The 19,382-nt window shown below is 34.6% G+C and overlaps 1 protein-coding gene across 3 annotated transcripts; it reads left to right on the forward strand.

Annotated features, from left to right (window-relative positions):
* The first annotated feature begins 19 nt into the window (after window positions 1–19).
* Window positions 20–17,223, forward strand: LOC113498838. Of its 3 annotated transcripts, none has more exons than XM_026878990.1 (15): window positions 20–109; window positions 333–672; window positions 4,623–4,778; window positions 7,116–7,204; window positions 8,416–8,497; window positions 8,757–8,838; window positions 10,651–10,858; window positions 11,675–11,804; window positions 12,041–12,206; window positions 12,569–12,728; window positions 13,680–13,755; window positions 14,003–14,076; window positions 14,606–14,957; window positions 15,288–16,673; window positions 17,017–17,223. In XM_026878990.1, exons 2-15 carry the CDS (start codon window positions 658–660, stop codon window positions 17,137–17,139), a joined length of 3,099 nt encoding a protein of 1,032 aa, XP_026734791.1. In that variant the 5' UTR covers window positions 20–109; window positions 333–657; the 3' UTR covers window positions 17,140–17,223. The 3 variants fall into 3 exon arrangements, with proteins under 3 accessions (XP_026734791.1, XP_026734783.1, XP_026734799.1); XM_026878982.1 differs by having other exon boundaries at window positions 31–157; XM_026878998.1 differs by having other exon boundaries at window positions 31–157; window positions 14,615–14,957.
* Window positions 17,224–19,382: the final 2,159 nt, after the last annotated feature.

The following is a 19,382-nucleotide window of genomic DNA, read 5'->3' on the forward strand; positions in this document are numbered from 1 at the left end:
GGCAAGTAACGGATACGACCTTAGTCCGCTTTGAACGGTCTTCAGTAGTTTTATTATGTTTTCATAGACTAAACATAATTTGTGTGGCACAGAAACATACTTTGGAAATGTCAGTAAATGTTTATGGTTGCAACGGATGTCGTTTAAAAAAATAACGGTGCTCATATGTGTTTTTAAATTTGTTCGAAATTTTGATTAATTTTTGTGAATTCATGTTTATTGGATCGAACTGATAGCTGTTGTGGAATTGAATGCCGAAATAAATAATTTAATTTTAGAGTGAAAAGTGTTTGTTTTAAAAAATATATTTTTATAACGCAATAACGTTTCAGTGGTTATGAAAAAAGAAATACGTTTCAACAATATACGAAAGACCAAGTAACGAAAAAATAATTGAATCGAATCGAAAAATTCAAAACCTCGAAGTATAAATAATTTATAACGATTATAAGTAAATTTTAGAAACAAAAGCTTGAAATTATTTTGAAGGTAGAGTGGAACTGTACAAATGACTGGAAAAGCGCAAAAAATTAATATTTTTAAATGAAAACTTTTTACATGAAATGTACTTTAAAATCAAAGTGATAATACAAAAGATTCTAATCAGTGTCAAAACCTCGTTTAACATATTATGACCAAATCATATTCTTAGGCATCATGATTTTCGCAAAGGTAAGTTCTTACATAACTTTAGTTACGTTACAAAATGGCGGCATTTACCGGCTAGTGTTGCCAAGAAATCATATTTAATTCGCCCTAGCCATATTCCCAATTATTTAAGATCAGTATCTTGTGTTTTTTAAGATCATCAGTTTTACTCGTTATCTCAGTATTCCCTCTTTTTTATAATATTTTTTGGTATTTCCCTATTTGCTATTTTTATACTTCTTCACTCTTTCTCCGCTTGTATATTACATCCATCCAATTTCATACAAGTTTCTCTATTCATATTATAACTCATCTTTTGTCATAACAGACACCCATACAATTGTAGGCCTTCCAACTGCCACTGGTGCTGGTAGTCCTAGTTTCAAGACAGGCATAAATAATTTTATAAAGTTCAATGTTGATAGAATCTTCATAATGCTAGTGTATTAGTGTATTTTGTTTGATACTCCATTTTGGCCATGCATGACAAACCTAAAAAAATAAGTTGCCACTTTCCACTTTGCTCATGAATCCCTAAAACACTATCCTATGGTATGACCGTTATACTGCCAAATCAAAGGTCTTAGGTTCGAATCTCAAGATTCATTAAGGCCTTTTTGAATTCATTTGCGTATAACAATGTAATAATTACTTGCTGCACCATCATCCATATTTTTTCCTGTGTGTGTAAGCCACGTTAGAGATCTACAAGCGGCTCAGACTGTGACACCGGTTTGTACATCAACCATGGGTGTTAAAGTTTTTTGTTTATAATGACTCCCGCAATAATGTATTTAATACTTGTGTCGCGGGGGTTTCACAAACATACAAGTCAAGTGCACAAAGACAACCAGACTCGGGACAAGCATTAGTCCTACGCAGGGAACGAACCCACGACGAGGCGCGCTGACCTCAACCACTCGGCTATCCCTGTCTTCTTAGATCTTAAAGTATTCATTAGATTAGAAATACTAGACATGATAACAAATAAGCCAATGGGGCATGGCTGAGTCTGGCACAGGACCGCAGACATTGGCACGAGAAATGGGTGACCTATGCTCAGAAGTGGGAGGACAAAGGTTGTGGATGATGATGATGATGTTGCATCATTAGATTCAAATATACCTATATTATATCAAGAGGTTTTCTTAACAGACACAAAATTTACAATTACTAATAGAGATATAAATACAGCTATAGTATTGTCATACAAAGCAACATATTATTAAACAAAAAATGGCACACTCTAAACGAATGTCAAAAAAATTAAACATTCTTTGTCAACTATGTGTCTTTATTTACAAATGTTGTGGTAAAGGAAGCGAGGGCACGAGACCAGTATTGTTCAATAGAATTGTTGATAGTAATGTTAAAAGTCATGGATAAGAGATTAATGTTAACACAAAATTGAATTGCACGGATAGCCGAGTGGTTGTGGTCACCACGCCAAACCGTTACGTGGAGCATGATGTGTCGCGGGTTCGATCCTCTCGTAAGACAAGTATTTGTGTGATCTATGCATACTTTGTTCTAAGTTTGGTTGTCTTTGTGCATGTGACTTGAATGTTTGGAGATTACAATTTCAAAAATGTCAGCAATGCAAAATCACCAAGTATGAAAATTACATAAAGCAATGAAATATACAGTTATAAAATAGGTTGTGATCAGAAACCAGATCGATCGATGGGCAATGGCGAGGCATAACTACACGAGATCTAAGTTTGCCAGTCAAATAGATTGAGGAGGTTGAGCAAGCAGATGTTCTCTGATGGCTGAGATGATGACTCTCAGAATTAAGTGTCTTATATTTATAACTGCAATAAAGATACCGCGGACTAAGAACTTTAATCCTTGTGAGAACAAGCGTTCGGTGATCACACAAATGTTAAGCCTATACAGGGTGTTTGTAAGTATAAAAGATTAAAAAAAAAACTTAATATTGCCTGTTTTACCCATTTTATTAAAAAATACACTTTAAAGTTAAGAAAGTGGTGAAAAAAGAAGAAAGAAAAAAGATTATTTAAAAATATCCAGTGGGCCAGGGCCAAATAAATTAGGGCTGAGTAAGTAGCAGATGACCCCACCTATCCACCATTTTCGTATGTTCAACGTTCTGCCAAACACCCTGTATAATGTGGTGTTTAATATTATGGGCAATATATTTACACCTAAATGTTTTTATTAATATTAAAGAATCATGACGTTCTATTAAGTTATAGGCCAAAGACTAGTTCACTATAAACACTGTTTTTGCACCAATACTTTGCTTGATTTATCTCTCTTTTTATGGCCTGATAAAGGAGAGATAAAAGCAAAAAGAGATACAAGCACAGTATGAGTGCAAAAAAAATGTTTAAAGTGAACTATTAATTTCATTTCTTAGCCCATGGTGTAGTATGTTCGCGATGCGAATTACCGGCTAATATGCCTACGTTAAGCATTACTGTAAGCGCCTGGCAGCAGGTTCGACCCCACAATCACAAAAGCGAATTTTAAGTCCGGGTGTCTTTATGCATGTTATGGAGTGTCTATGAAGCCCTTGCATCAGAACAAAAAATATCGCTAGATTATAAGGGAACAATGAAAGATATTACATACATACGAATTATACACTCAATTTTTATTGTTCAGATAAGGGAAAAAATGTGAAAACATCAACAATTGTTTATCTGAGCGACTAAATAGATTTCTACTTGCTACACCCAGTCATCATACCTATTATGGTGTATGTAAGTTCTAGATAAGGCTTGAAAAGTGAGATTACAAAGAGAATTACCTCTAAAATCGAAACCCCCAAATCTGGATTCGTAAGTCTAAAATTGTCGCAAGCATGTACGATAACAACGAGTCCTTCAAAAAAGATGTAGCAATACAAGCCTGATAAAACTGTGCTATCAAGCAAAATTAACCTCTATTCTCTGAGAAACTAGGTGAAAACGAAAAAAAATCCAACAACACATGAATCATCTATTTGCTGAAGAAAACCGTTTAATGGACGCTCTGTTATGATTTCTTCTACCTTATCTTGATGAAAAGAAAAAGGTAACCTAATAACGGCTTATCGCGTGCAAACAGTAAAAGAAATGTCTTAAATTGTAAAAACAAGTTGTTAATGGAAAAATGGAGGTTAGCATGTTGATATAAACTGAAAATTGGCGAACACTTGGTCTTCTGTTTTTTCTTAACGTGTAGTTACGTGTCACGCTTGGCGAAACGGGCTTTGATATCATAGTTTTAGAAGTAATGTTTGAGAACATGCTTAATGATAAAAATATATATCTAATGCCCAGTCCACAAGAGTTAACTGAAACTATTTTTACAATAATGATCCTTCATTCAATCTTTCATGAATTTAGGAAACTGCAATTAGGTATATATTTTTTAATTCAAGAACGCTCAAATGTATAAAACTATTTTTAATTTAGAGAATAAAAAACACACAACAACAAAAAAATATTTTATTCAAATTAGAATTAAGTAGCATTTCACAATGATATTAATACAAACCTGTAAACAAAGAAACTACAATAATGTTTTTCTTTCTTTCTCTACCATTATTTTTAACAATTTAACTAAGTACTTATTTTAACGCGAGTTTATTTCACCACTCTGTATTGCCATCTTTTTCGACGAATTCCACAAATGACAATCCTAGACTGTGACAGCGCTAAGCAGCAAAATATCAAGACATATTATTTTTATCTTTCTCTCTTATACATTAATTCTCTTTTTTTTATATAGCCTATTTTCGATCCCACGGATGGGCAAAGGCGTCCCCCTTTCTTTTCCAAACCCCTCTTTCTCCTCTCCTATTGCCAGCCACGTGCGCCCCGCGTATTTGACTAGATCATCACACCACCTTCGTCGCGGACGACCTCGTCGACGATATCCTTACTTCGGCGTCCAGTGGGTGACGATTTTTGCCCAACGGTCGAACAGCCTATTATTCTATAATTTATTTATCGTTATTTCAGTTACCTCTGTTCCTCGTGCTCGTCGCGTTGAGGTCAGCATCTGGCTCTCTTGTTGTGGACAGCGCCTCTCAGAAGGGTATCTACCTCTCCGACTACTGCCCCTCCATGAAGTACTGCGTCGAGGGCAGTCACGTCATGTGCATGTATTATGACCCGGTGAGTTTATTCAGCAATTTTTCCCACGTTTCTCCTTACACACTCACTTTTCTGATTTTAGCAACTTAATTTTGAGGCACTTCCTGATAAGTTAGCAGGCTGAAATTTTCATTTTTGGTAAAATTTTAATGGAGTGACATTTAAAAAAGTGGGTCTCTTATCGACTAATAATATGTAAGTAAAGTTTACTTCATAGAAAGTTTATATGAGTTTATGATTGTTACATCTTGACGCACAAACGGATGGACTGATTTCGATAAAATTTGGTATAAAGGAAGCTAACTTTAATCTAATTTAGTATTAAATGTAATATTTTGCAGCTATAACTGCTATATCGGCTATCATGAAGACCAGCTATTCACGAATGTTTAATCAAAACATTCCAATTAATACTTTTAGGCAATTTGACACAGTCAGTTTCAATATGACATTCGTAAAATGCTCCATCTCTACTAATAGCTTGAATCATATTCCAGATTTCAATATACCCAATGCTTTGAGCACCAGTCTGCCTGATTGCCAAATTCAGGTTCCAAATACCGAAGTGGATACGGAATTTCGCTATGATTCATAGGAACCAACTATAATGTGGAGGAATACCTGAGTAGACTAGAATTTCACGAATGTCTATTGTTTTATCTGTACTTGTCTTGTGTTTAGTTGAATTATATCTTTGAATATTGAAATTTGAAGACGTTCACGTATTATAACAAAATTATCTAGAGTCCAACTCAAAACAGTTGAGTAACTGTACAGTATACAGTATAAATGCTTTTAAGTTTTTTATGATCCTACTACTATTATAAAGGCGAAAGTTTGTAAGTATGGATGTATGGATGTTTGTTACTCTTTCACGTAAAAACTACTGAATGGATTTGAATGAAACTTTACCACAATGCTTATACATCACATACATACATATATTGCATAGCTTATACATCAGAATAACACATAGGCTACAATTTTTGAGGTTTCTAATGTGAGGTCGTAAAAACACATTTTTTGCGCTTACATTGCAAACGCGAGGAACATCGAGGAAGGTTTTAGGCTATATACCATCACGCTGCGACTAATAGGAGCGAAGATGCAATGGAAAATGTGGAAAAAACAGGGCAGATATAAATCATAGCTTATATCTTCTAGCCACGCAGACGAAGTCGCGGGCAACAGCTAGTATCTATATAATCTTGACAGGAGAAAAATACCAAACTAGCCTATATTTCTTGAGGATTTCTACGTGCAAGTTGTAACCACTTATCTTTAAAATTTCATTGTATGTAATAGCACCAGCTCGTCTTTCATTACAATATTCAGAAATAGTCTACAAATGTTTAAAGTGGAAAATTACAAGGGCAAAAAAATAAAAAGGGCTTTGACATTTTCATCCATAGTAGAATTAATTGAAAGGAAATGATTATTGAATTGTATAAAACACTCTCCATTTCTTCCCCAATAGACATTACTTAGAAAAAACAGTCTTACAATCAACTCTTTTAATAAATTTGTTTCGAACCTAAACAAGATTTGCCAACGAACTGACCATAATTCTAAAAAAAAGAGGCCTAGCTAACTAAATAGGCAACATAATGCCTTGATAACCAAAACAAGTCAAACCAAAACCCTTAAAACCAAGACTTTATAACATTTAAAACTCTCCATAATAGTTATAAGCACATCTTCAATTAAGCTTAATAATTAATGCATCCACCCCTAAGGCCTTTGTCATAATACCATACTTTCCTTTATATCTTAGTGGGACATTAAGGGCTAATCTTTTGGGATCTTTTTATCTTTAGTGCCATTATGAAGGGCATTAACTATTCCCTTTGTTTTGTATAGAAAGGTATTGTAGGAGATGATAACGGATAATGTTACTTGTATTAAAAGTGGTCAAAATATTAAGTAAATTGTGTGTGTTTTTTTTTGTAATGACCTTGAAATAGATATTTTACCTAAGAACCTCAAGACGTTTGATTTCACAGAGGTAGAGGATACCAAGCAAATCCCACTTGGCCTGATGTGTCGCAGGTTCAATCCAAGCGTATACAAGTATTTGTGTGTTCCGTAAATGATTGTTTAAAGTTTAAATTTGTCTTTGGACATATGACTTTTATGTTTAGAAACCAAGGATTAAAATTACCGTCGGAAATGTTCATCTCACAAAAGTTTTCAGCCTGGATTTAAGCCTTAGACCATCAGAATGCTTTCTTTCTTATTTCATGCTGTGGCTTTACCAGAAAACGATACAAAACCGCTTGCCAAATCGACGTTATATCGATCAAAAAAATGTTTGTGATGGGAATCGAAATCGAAATCAAATTTATTCTTTTTTTCCAGAATCACGTAATGGGTCCTCGCTGCAGCAATCCACAAAACGTTTCCATAACTGCCGAATTAGCTAACCAACTGCTTGATGTAACCAATGCGTAAGTTCATGTTTAATAATTATACGTTAGTAGGCAAAGAAGAAGCGTAGTGGCACAGGATATAGAATAATACTACTACGTAGTGGTTCAAATCTTACCACGCACTATCATCTTAACGAATTCATGTGCGTAATAAAAATCAAAATCCATTTATTCAAAATAGCCTGCATAGTAGCACTTATTGAACGTCAAAGTTATCCAGACGCCTCCCTGTTACGCCACCCTTCACCGCTTCCTAAGTGCTCTGGCTGTAAAGAAGAAAGTCCACAACATAGCGCGCTGTCGTAATACAAAGTATAAACACTTATTTATTAAACAACGGTTTAGTCACGCGTGGTTGTCGCATTTGCTCTACTAGTTTCGTATCCAACCGTAGTCCTTAATCATGAGCTAACATTGAAGCAGGGACCTAAGTCGAACTTTTGATTTTCAATTTCGCCTACACATGAAAACATCGTTAGGAAAGCAGCACGCCTTAAAATTCTTCAAGGGTGTGTTCAGTCACTTAAAGGTCCTCTATGATTCGAAATTGTACATCGATCATACGAAATGAATAAGAAGAATCCGTACAATTCCTTTGAATATAGTTAAATGGTAATACGTGAAGCGACAATACACGCAAATCAATCAAGCAATTCAATTCCACACACAATGTTTGTGTAACCTTATAACAGCTCAAATCAAGTTATTCTGGGTTCCTCCACCGAATTGAAATAAACAGGAAGCTTTTGTGTTAACGACAACGATGTAAAATATATATTGGGTTATATTAAGATTGTTATAGAATGTTATATTGATATTCATGTTTAGTTGCCAAAAGGATTCATTTTAATATTTAAAGAGAGATCAAATTTACCACAAGGGGTTTAAAGTCCCTTTAAAGTTTTAAGGACAAAATCAACCAATTTTTGTGTTAGGTAGATAGTCAGTGGTGTCATGTATATAGCATTTATAATAATTTCAGATATTCATCAGAGTTGCTTGCTTAAAAATTCAATATCAGACGAAGAAAGAAATGAAGATCGAACATCCAAAATCGAATACTTAAATCGTTTAGTTAGATAGATTGAGTAACAAAAATCGATCCATCTAATTAATCCCTCTAAATGTAACTTATTTTGAATATTACCTCAATAAATCTGCCCAATTTTACGACCCTAAGAAGTTTGGATAAGAATTATAACTATTTTCATAACATACTTCCTTTTCAGTATCAGGAGCAAATTAGCTACCGGCAAAGAAACTGGGAAAGACGGTGTTCTGTTACCGAGGGGATACGGAATATTTCGATTGGTATGTTCCTATATTATATATTTTAATATAAATACTTTAATGAAAAATTCGTTCTTGTCAAGATTAAGACGAAATCTTTACAAGTTTTTTGACATCTAATGATAAACGTGTCCTGATTAGAGATCAGGACACTGAAATTACGTTTTTCCTACCAAAATAAAATTAGTTTTTTTTTTGTATTTTGAGACTCGTCTAATAAAAAATCGGTCAAGCCATATTAAAGTTGTCCAGGGTGAGAGTTTGTACCTTGTGGTTTCAGCGATGGGACAACGAATTGGCAACCTTCGCACAAGTGCTGGCCAACCAATGCGTACTAAGGCATGATTTGTGCAGATCTACCAGTAAGTACAACATCTGAAAAGGGCATAAATAAATCTAATTTTCCATATTAGTTCCTTAAATATCTTTTGAAAAAACCTTAATATAATACAAACCCTGGTAAAACCTTAAGGTATTATAACACAAAACTCCAGCTTTTCACTATTTCAAGAATTTTGGGTTGGACGTCAAGTCCTTTCAATGCTTGGACCAACAAAGGGTTCTTAGACTAAAAAATACTATCCAAGTCAAAGCCTCGTCAACTTTGCGGCTGATGTGAGCGAATAAAAAGAATTATCTTTTCAAAGGGATTGCCCTCTAGGAGAATATTTTTTAGAGTTCCGTAGAGAAATAGCAAAACGCGATATCTCTCTCTAATACTAAGGTTCCTCTGTTTGTTTGACTATCAGGATTTATATTATGAACCGTGATAGAAAAACAGTTGATTATTTTCAGACAAATAATAAGAATAAATCTTATTTAAGCAACGATTGATACGGTCATTTTGATGGACGGCGATTTTTTGTTGTTTATTTGAAAAAAATGTACGGAACACCTTTTTTCGGATAGAAAATTAACTTGCTCTTGAAAGATTTTATTTAATCTTACTCGTATAATCAGGAAGACTTGTTAAAAGGATTGAGCATAATGTGTATTGACGATACAAGGATACGAAGGGAAAAATTCAGAGAATCTTCATTTATTTATACAAAGAGTTACTTACTTAGCTAATTCATGGATTTCTTTGCTACAGTTTCATTAAAACACATGTTTTCTTTCGATATAATTTTTTGTTAATAATACGTTCTTTGATCAAGTTATTGATGGTTACTGTTTTGTGGGAGAGAAGTGTTTGATAAATATTAGCAAATTTAGCTGGGTCATCAAAAACAACAATTTAGACTGAATAATGAATTATTTCAGAAATCTGTACCTACCTGCCCACAGTACCTACAGCACATGGCCAAGCTACATTGATATTCATTTAAACTCAAATGTGGCTCTCTTTTGGGTGTCAGGATAGCGGACATCGGGATAGGGTATTCAATAAAACACACATTCACGCCTCATTATCTCATTATCGTTTAATCCTAACCCTATCTGGACATATTCCCAACAAAGCCCGCCCGTCACCGCTTGCTAAGCGCGCTGGAGAGAACAAACGGCGCAACAAACTCCCCAGTCTTGCGCTGTCCAATCATTACACATTATTTAGTAACTTTACACAATCTATATTCACAATATTAACAACACAATCATCAATTACATCTCAACAATTACTAACTTTAATAATACGCAATAATCACACTTATCTTCAAACTTATAATCCACTATCCTAAATTCAAATATACCCGCGCTTCTATTTTACAACCAGCCAGTATTGGCGCGAACAGTAACTATATAGGTTTTATGCATGAGGTTGCGAACTATTTATCTCCAATGAGGTTTTAATTATGATTTAGTTATTTATTTTCATACATATAAAGACATGAATCAAAAATATACAATGCGTATTTTTCATTTTATCATAACATCATAAAGTAAAGAAGATAAAAAACGACTTAAGTTTAGTATTGGGGGCTAGTATCGTCACTTGCTAGTAAGTGACGTCACACGAGACTTTAAATCACTTTATCCCCTTAATTCTTTGTTTACGAGATAAAAGAAAAAACAGGTATCCAATATTTTTTGGAAATCTGTCTGACGAACTAAACAGCTTTTGTTTTGTCAAAGACCCTATTGTGTGCCAACCAATTTCTTTTACCTACTGATTGTTTCTTAGTGTATCGCAATATCACTTGATACTAAAAGGACCAAAATAATTTATTTTACAGAAAGGTTCCCAGACCCTGGCCAGACCGCAGGGCTGGTTCGCTTCACCTTCCCAGACTGGTACCCGATGTCGAGGACTCCAGCCACCTCATCACCAGGTCTCAACGAGATGAAGCTCTCATATGCCGTCACCCAGACCCTCAAGTCTTGGTACGCGCAGAAGGCTTCGGTAACCGAGCAAATGCTGACCAAGTACCCGGATTGGACTTTGTAAGTGATTGAAGTTTTATTTACCAACCAACTATGTTTTGCGCCTAAATACACACACTTGACAATAATATGTTCTTGGAAAATTCATGTACAAAGGCGAGCTTAACCCAAAGTTGGGTTCTCTTACATCAAACCTTCTTTGTCCTTGGAACTTTTAAAGTATGGCTGAGCTTGAGTTTGAAGAGATTCAGGGATTTTTTAATTCATACTAAAATATAATTACATTTACCAATTAGGCGACCTGAACTCTAAGCTCTATAAATAAAATAAATAAATAAAAAAACGTGAAATATAAGTTCTTTTTCTTCCTTCTTTAAGTTCTTTTTCTGCAAATTGCTATCCACATTGCATTCCCAAACATGACAAACAAACATTTTTCTCCTAGCTTAGTTCTCCCTGATTTATTGCAAGGAAACTTGTACGAAAGTTACTCAATATGTATTGAATTTCCGAAGTTCAACCAAGACATTTTTTACGCACGATTTTCTTTGTGTGCAAGTTTTCTTATATATTTATATACAACATGTGTGTTTCTGTATGGTTAAAGTACAATCTGGTGATACATTTTATTTACACTTTAGACATTTATTTCTAAAAGTATTTCATTCAAGAAGTGGATGTAGGCTTTGGGAGCCTATTGACTAGACATTTCTACCGTCAAACACCATTATATCAAAACTGGGCGCAAATAATTAGAACTGGAGACCTAAGCTTATTGGCTGTAACTGAGAGCCACAGTGAACTGTCGTATCTTGAAAATGAACGAAACGAATGAGTTACGCCTTTCTCTAAACCGATTTAATGCTTTTCTTCTAGAACTCCAACAAACCAAGGAGGAAGACTTTACATGGAGATGATATACGGATCAACAACACACATGGGATGCGGCATCTCTGCCTACACTGAATACAGTTACTATGACAACAACCGACAAATGAATTACAATGTGAGTTAAATAAGTGTAGCTTGACTTGCGTTACAAAGATTTCTGTACAAACAGGCTGAAGAAAACCAAACTTTGTAATAAATTGGATGTTTCTGTTTTGTGAAAATTAGTTTTTCTGTACCCTTTTCATGCATACATGTTACAAAGTATGTCCAAATTCATGTACAGAAAAAAGATTTAAAAATCACCTTTCAGTATCAGTCTATTTATGAAAAGTATACTTCAATTGTTCCCAGTCAATCCAAGTGATATGCAACTACTCGGCGCGGCCCCGGAAGGGCGGGCAGTCGTACAGCATGGACGCGCCGCGGCCGGGGCACGGCTACACCAGCCTGTGCGGCTGTCCGGAGGGCTCCCGGGAGGACGCCGACTGTCTCTGCACCGAATATACGCCAGCACCAAGTAAGGGCACGGCATATAACCTCATTTGAATTTGTTTTAATGATCTTGTGGTTGTTTTTATGCTTCTAATCCGTCGGAAAGAATCACCTCAGTCTTTTTTGAATTTTGTTCTGCCGGGGCAGCGGGATTGTCTGAAAGGGTTACTTGAATGAATCATATTACTGATATTCTCATAAATGCGTGCGTAGGTATCTAAAAAGTTTTCATTTGAAATTTTATTTCTGCAAATTGTTGTAGACATAAAATATTTAACTTTAAGACACCAGCAAAATTCAATACCACAGATTATCTTAAAATCTAACTGACTTCTTTAAACTGAAACTTAACTCTACCTACTACTAACTTAACAAAAATCTTTCCAGAACCGACACCTAAGCCAGAATCGTGCACCGCTCCGGAAGGGAACTGCGAACCAACCCTCGTCCTGCTCCCAATATTCACTGTTGAGGATGCCCCCTCTCACAAACTGTATGAGAAGGCGAGAGAGATCGAACAGCCGCTGACAGACTTCGTAATACATAGGTAAGGAATGTCGATGAAGGATTTTATTTTCCAAAAATTTACTTCTTTACTTTTTTACATCAGTTTCAAGTATGTACCTGATTAGATCATGGTGTCTCTTTCTATTTAAGAGCAAAGTAGCAATTGTAAGATCTTTAAAAATCTCTTAAAGTTGCCCTTCCGATATATTAAGGTAGTAAGTGCACTAAAGTGACTCAATTGGTCTGTTAGTAAAATTTCTTGAGTGATAAAAATGAAGGTGTCAATAAAAATCACCTTCCTACAGTCATCCTTTAAGTATAATAATATGTTGATATCTGCTAAGGCATTACAATTTTGTCAAAAGTCTTACTAAAAGATGCTTTTCTCGCCTAGGTTTGCCAATAGAATAAGTCGTGGCAGCATGCGGTACGACACATATTGGGTTCGGCTTCCTTAACGCGACTGCCTTTACAATGATTTTAAATTATTTATTCTTTCACAATGTTCCATCGACAATTATCTTTTGTCTTCTTTATATTTCAATAAATTCCTTCTCCCATTAATAGTACAAGGATCAGATCAACTTTTCTTAGCAATCGTTATGCTCATTATGTTTGAGTTCGGAGAACCAATTATATATGAAACGTTATTTTCTTGTAAAGCCAAAACGGATACATCAAAAGAAATAATATTATTTTGCTTTTGTTATTTCTGCTTTTCTACTCTTCACTTAGGGATATTGAATTTGAATGCCTGAAGGTAGATTGGGTGGATGGGTATGTATAACCAGCCTATGTATGTCACGTAACTGGGTACAAGCCTTTAAAAAAATAGGTCAAGTTTTGAGCAATGATCGCCACACTAACTCATTGCGAGATGCCGATGTCAAATGCTGATTCTTTTAGTATCCAGGTTTCCGTTCCGTCATAGATTATTAATTATTACGTACATACAAAATTTTGATAAGTCAAATAATTCGTTTTTTTACAGACTGGATAACTTAACAAGCCTTGGAAGGGCAAAGTCTGTTGAGGTTTTTGACATCTTAGAAGGCGCGGGAAAAGAGGTAAATTATTATTTAGTTACTGTCATAGTTTGACTCTTCCAACCCCTCGCGCCCAACGCTCTCTCGCTACATAAAATTTCAATGGAGTTCCAAAAAGTACCGTTACTCAAGCATCTGCTCTTTAACTTTTGTAAATAAACTTACTATTTAACGAAAATATTGTCCAAAAAATTAAAAAATAAATGTAGGATTAGGCATCGAGCTAGTCTGTTCAGTAACACCTATCAAACCCTATGTATATTTTCAGCGCGCCTTCCATCTTCCGTCCATGCCACATCCGTTGAAATCAGTACTGATGCCTACGCTGCATAACAATGATCTGTGAGTATCTTTTAAAGACAGACATACAATATATGATTTCAAATATCCAGCAATGAAGCTGGTTAGGCAGAATTTTATTGTTCAAAAATTGACGAAAAAAAAAACCTACCATAAAGAATTAAATCTACCAAGTCAGCATACTTATAGATCTACTGATTATTGAATACCAAGTAATCCACTATAAATCACGATTTGGGAAAATAACGGGTAGACCTACAGTGAGAGACAAATAGCTTTTTAATAATAAACGCCTAACCCTTATAGCTGTAATAACTCAGTGGTATAACCGCTGGACTGCTAAATCAGAGGTCGTAGAAGTCATTTCGACTTCATGTCTAAATTAGAAACTATTTCGCTTGCTAAACATGGTAAAAAAACGTAGGTAGCTTAGAAACCAGCAAGCTAAGAAATAGTCAAGAGTATGAAGGAACGTTAGAGGCCTACGGGCGGTTTAAACCACTAATATAATGAAAAGAAGATCTACCTCTTATACTATACCTTGTGTGAATCTATTAATTTATTATATCAGTATTTACAGGGCACCTTTACCTCCACCTATTCTACCCACATTACCGCCGTCTCATATACATTCCCAACTATTAATGTTCACGACGCCGAGGCCTGAGTATCCCATATTACCAGCCGTACGGATGCCCCCAACAGATATCGAACAGCTACCAACATTTCAACTTCCAACACTTCGATTGCCAGAATCAAGTAATCAACCGCATGAAATAGGACCACCGCAAAATCCGTTATCTAAATATACTGATGTGCTAAGAAGTCAGTTTTATGAGAAAAGCCTGATTGATCCCCTTAATGAGGAGAAGCCATTACCGCAGATACAAAAGCAGACACCTAAACCAACCCCGACGGTTAAGGTAATATTAGTGAATAACCATTTTTTTTTTCAATTATAGACACAACAATATCTTTCAAATCTGTAAACCCGTGTCCTAGATCAATTTCAAACACTGTGCCAAAAAATATAAGTGCATTAATAGAAATTAATTAAACCTCTGGAACGATAAATCCCTTGATTGCAATGATCCATAATCAACCAAGATCTGCCTATAAGTGTATTAATCTATGTATTTTTAGCAGTACTTTCTCTAATATAATTATTTAGTTTTGTTACTCGTAGTCTTTGAATAGCAAATGTTATACCTTATTTGGTACACATTACATTTGTTGTTGGTATTTTGTTTTAGAAATCAAGCATTTTTACAAGAGTAGCCCAGTTTAAGTTACCCGGCAGGAGGAGTATGAGTTCCCCGTTTGAGACATTAATGAAAGACGTAGTACCTAGAAAGGACTTTTCGAACTTAAGTAAAGTGGTTGATGACTATTTAAATCGAAAGCAAGGATATAGAAGAAATACTTTGTTAAAATCCAAACAAGAATATGCATCACATCAAGAAGAGGAACGCCAGTATACGGAATCCCCCCCGCAAACAAACACTCAAGAGCAGAAAGAAGAGCAACAACAAAAAGATCAACAACCTAATGAAGAAACTACAGCAATAGATGATAAACAACACAAAGATGAAGAGGTTACTGAGACTGTGTTAAACAACGTTGAAGAGAAAGTTATAACCTTCAAACGATATCTAAAAAGGGGAAATAACTCTGATGACACAGATGTCGAAGCTAAAGAGGACAACGATAACAAACTGATGTCTCTACTCGACACTCTAGAGCAAGAAGTCAAACACATAGAACTCGATGGTAACGAAAAAGAACTGTTCGATGCAAAAATTAGAAAGATTTACGGCACTGTTGTTGGTAAACCAGTAGAATTGCTTTCTCCAAAGCAATCTAAACTAAACGAGCTAGAACTCCCAGATAACGACTTCGGAGAATCCAAAACATACGTCAAACACGAGTCCAACCATATAAGTGATGATGAAAGAAATATGGATGATGACAAAAAAATCATAAAACATATCGAAAGTAAAAAACCAAATCGGATAAAGGCTTTTGACTTTTTGGAACGAAAACATAAAGACAAAATACCTGATGCTCTGTTAGATAGTAAATATAACGACAATATAGATCACAAATTATTCAACGAAATAGATCGAAAATATAATGAGCATATTGAGCATAAATTATACAGTGATAGTGATCGCAGGTACAGTGACTTGGAACATAAATTTATGGAGGATTTGGACAGGAAACTCAACGAAGATCGCAAATACAAGAGTGGCGATCGCAAATTCTATAACGACCATTCAGAGGAAAATCGCAAATACAGCCATATACCTGCATCAAGAAATCAAGTCAAATACGAAAATAAAGAATATAGAAACTATAAACACAATAGTTTCAGTTCTGTAGAAGATGTCAAACATCGGAACTTTGATAAATATGAGAGGGAAAAATTTGGACGTGGTGATAGGACTTTTTATAGAAAAGACCTTGACAGGAAACATAGGAGAGGAACTGAGGTTAAAAGGAGTAGAAGTAAAAACTATTACGTGCACAATGATGCCAACGATGTGTTGAGTGTGGAGAGAAGAAAGTATTACCAAGACAAACTGGAGAACCTCGAAAGGAGGCTGCAACACACTCGGTCGTTCAGGCGGAAAATGGAAGTAAGTTGCCTTTATCAACCTTTTTCACACAGCATGTGCTTCATTATTGAGATTCATTTGACCTAAGATTTGTTTTTTTTTTCTTTTTTGATCAAATAGTTTAATTCCTTATTAGCAATACTTTGAGTGTTTAGTTAAGAAAGGAGTAATAGCGTAATGCTGGGGAGTATTTTGCGCTGCTTTCTTTCCCCCAATAAGAGGACTCAGGAGGCGATGAAGGGATGGCAAAGATGCAATTGTATTTTGACATTAAAGAAGTACTACATAAAATAATAATTTCAATAAATGATTTCTTTCTGTTCTTGATTAAATGGATAATATAACGAAGTTAATATCATTTCAGCATGGAAACGAACGGCCAATGCGACGGATGCGACCGAACCGGGAAGACAGGACCAGAGGATCCAAAACACAAGCCGACAACTTCTACATGCCTGACAGAGCTAGATTTTTGCACGGCTTCTAAAGATACCCAAAAATCCATGTGACATGGTCCTTTAATCAGACCAAGCTTATATTCGACATGTTACCGAGAAGTAAATGATACAATAGTTTACGAGTAGGTATTCATCGGGATCCGTCTACTAGTTTCTTATATAACCGGGAACCCTAATTATGAGCAGTCGGCGACAGTGCGGTTGCAGTTTTCCTCCGTTTATGTAACTTTTAAAGTTTGAGAAACCTTTCATAAATCATTGATAAGCAATTTTGAAAGTGTATCAACATTTGGTGAAAATAGTTATGTTCTAGTAATTAATTTAGGTTTTATCGATGTAAATATTAAATAAACGATTTAGATTATATAGTTATAAGCAAGTGTTATTAAGTGAACCTGAATGCAATTTAAGAGAAAATTATAGTTAAGTTTTAGTACGTTTAACTTGATCCATCATCATCATGTACTAGTAATAATGTGATGTATCTTAAAAACAATGAAATGAAATAATAAAATGAAAAAAACTACTCTTCTGCGTATATTCATTTCCACTTTGAGATTTTTTTCCCCGATTAAGAAAGACGATATTGCTCATTGCCTACTACAGTTTTTAAATGACGCCTGCTCTAAGTTATTCAATCCTTGTGTCGCGGGGGATTCCACAAACAGTCCAGTCATATGCATAAATACACCCAAATACAGGACAATTAAGATTCATGAAATAGTAATTTTAGATCCGCGTAGCTAAGTGGCACGGTTCTATAATTTGACGTTTATAATTCCTCTTCATATAAAATGTTATATTCATAATTTACGTATTTTCAATCTACATAAAACCAGACGAATTATAATTTTCCAGGGAGACAATAAAAAACATTGGTTTACAAGGTATTTATAAACTAAGGTGGGATATTATTACATTATAAATTTCGAGTTTAATTGGTTTAATTAAGTTCCCGAAATAACTTTTGCTTACGGTATTCGAAACCAGGACTAAAATATGTTTGTGACGACGACGAGGGTTCCGCACAAATAGGCAAAACAGAAAGAATGATTTTGGTGACAAAAAAAGACATCATCATTAAATTAAGACCGTAATAATTGATGATTTACCTCGATGCTCATTGGTAGTATTTTTTAGTCTAGTAATACATTTATCATCTATGATTTTTTTTTGCTTCAGTAGATACAGCCAGATCACGGACTGATAGCTTGGCCTACAAGATTCCTTTTTTATGCTTTTCAAAACCCTAAAAAGGTTTAGTATAGCTAAAATGATACATATGAGGTTAGTACGATAGTATGAGGGACAATGCTAAAAAGGTTTAGCATTGTCCCTCATACTCTACATGATTTCTTATAACACTATCGTAGGTTTCATTGGAAAGTTATGTAACACTCATTGTTTCGTTATAAGGCGTATGTCAGACTCAAACCAAGACAAAAACTTACAACACAAAACAAAAGAATTGATAAAAAAATAAAAAGAACACTCAATTTAAGTAGTTTTCAGTCAAACAATGATTGGTCGATTAGCAACGATGTTTTGAATCGAGTTTGTCGCCATAAAGCACTGAAAATAGTGAAAAACGAGAAAACACATGGGATTGTGTTTCGAAGGCTTGTGAAGTGTTTCGTGAATTAACAGAAAATAAATCTTACGAAACAAAGAACATTAAACAACTTTAGTAATAAATAAAAAATAGCTAGACGAAAAAAATCTAAAACAATTCTAAAACTTTGAAAACAAGACTTCAAAATATAGACCAATATTAAAAACGTAACAATTTAAGTTTTTACAAAATATGTTTTTATTATGTGTGAAAAGAATTCATGATATTAATATAACTAAAAATAAAATTTAAATATATTATTATGTCTTAAGTGTTTGTAAAAAAATCAAAATGATTTTTAAGGTAAGTTATAATTACTTATTATGGTAGTAAGTTTTTTTTCTGATAAAATGACTTTTATTGTTCCCCAAAAGGGGCAGACAGACCTCTGAAGGATTCAGTAAGCCTGTCTGTCACCAAGCGGTATCTCATAAACCGTCATAGATAGATGAAATTTTCACAGACGACGTATTTTCGTTGCCGCAATAGAGATAACAAAAAATTTAATAAAAATCAAGCCGAGAAATAATTTCCGACCATTTTTCTTAATGGTTTTTCCTTTTTGTACAGAACCCATCACTTTCGCTAGTCAGTCTCGCTTACCAATTTTTTTCATTTAAATTATTTTATTTTATTACAATTTCAGATAATCCTTTTCAT

This window comes from Trichoplusia ni, chromosome 1 (assembly GCF_003590095.1).
Source record: "Trichoplusia ni isolate ovarian cell line Hi5 chromosome 1, tn1, whole genome shotgun sequence".
Lineage (NCBI taxonomy): Eukaryota > Metazoa > Arthropoda > Insecta > Lepidoptera > Noctuidae > Trichoplusia > Trichoplusia ni.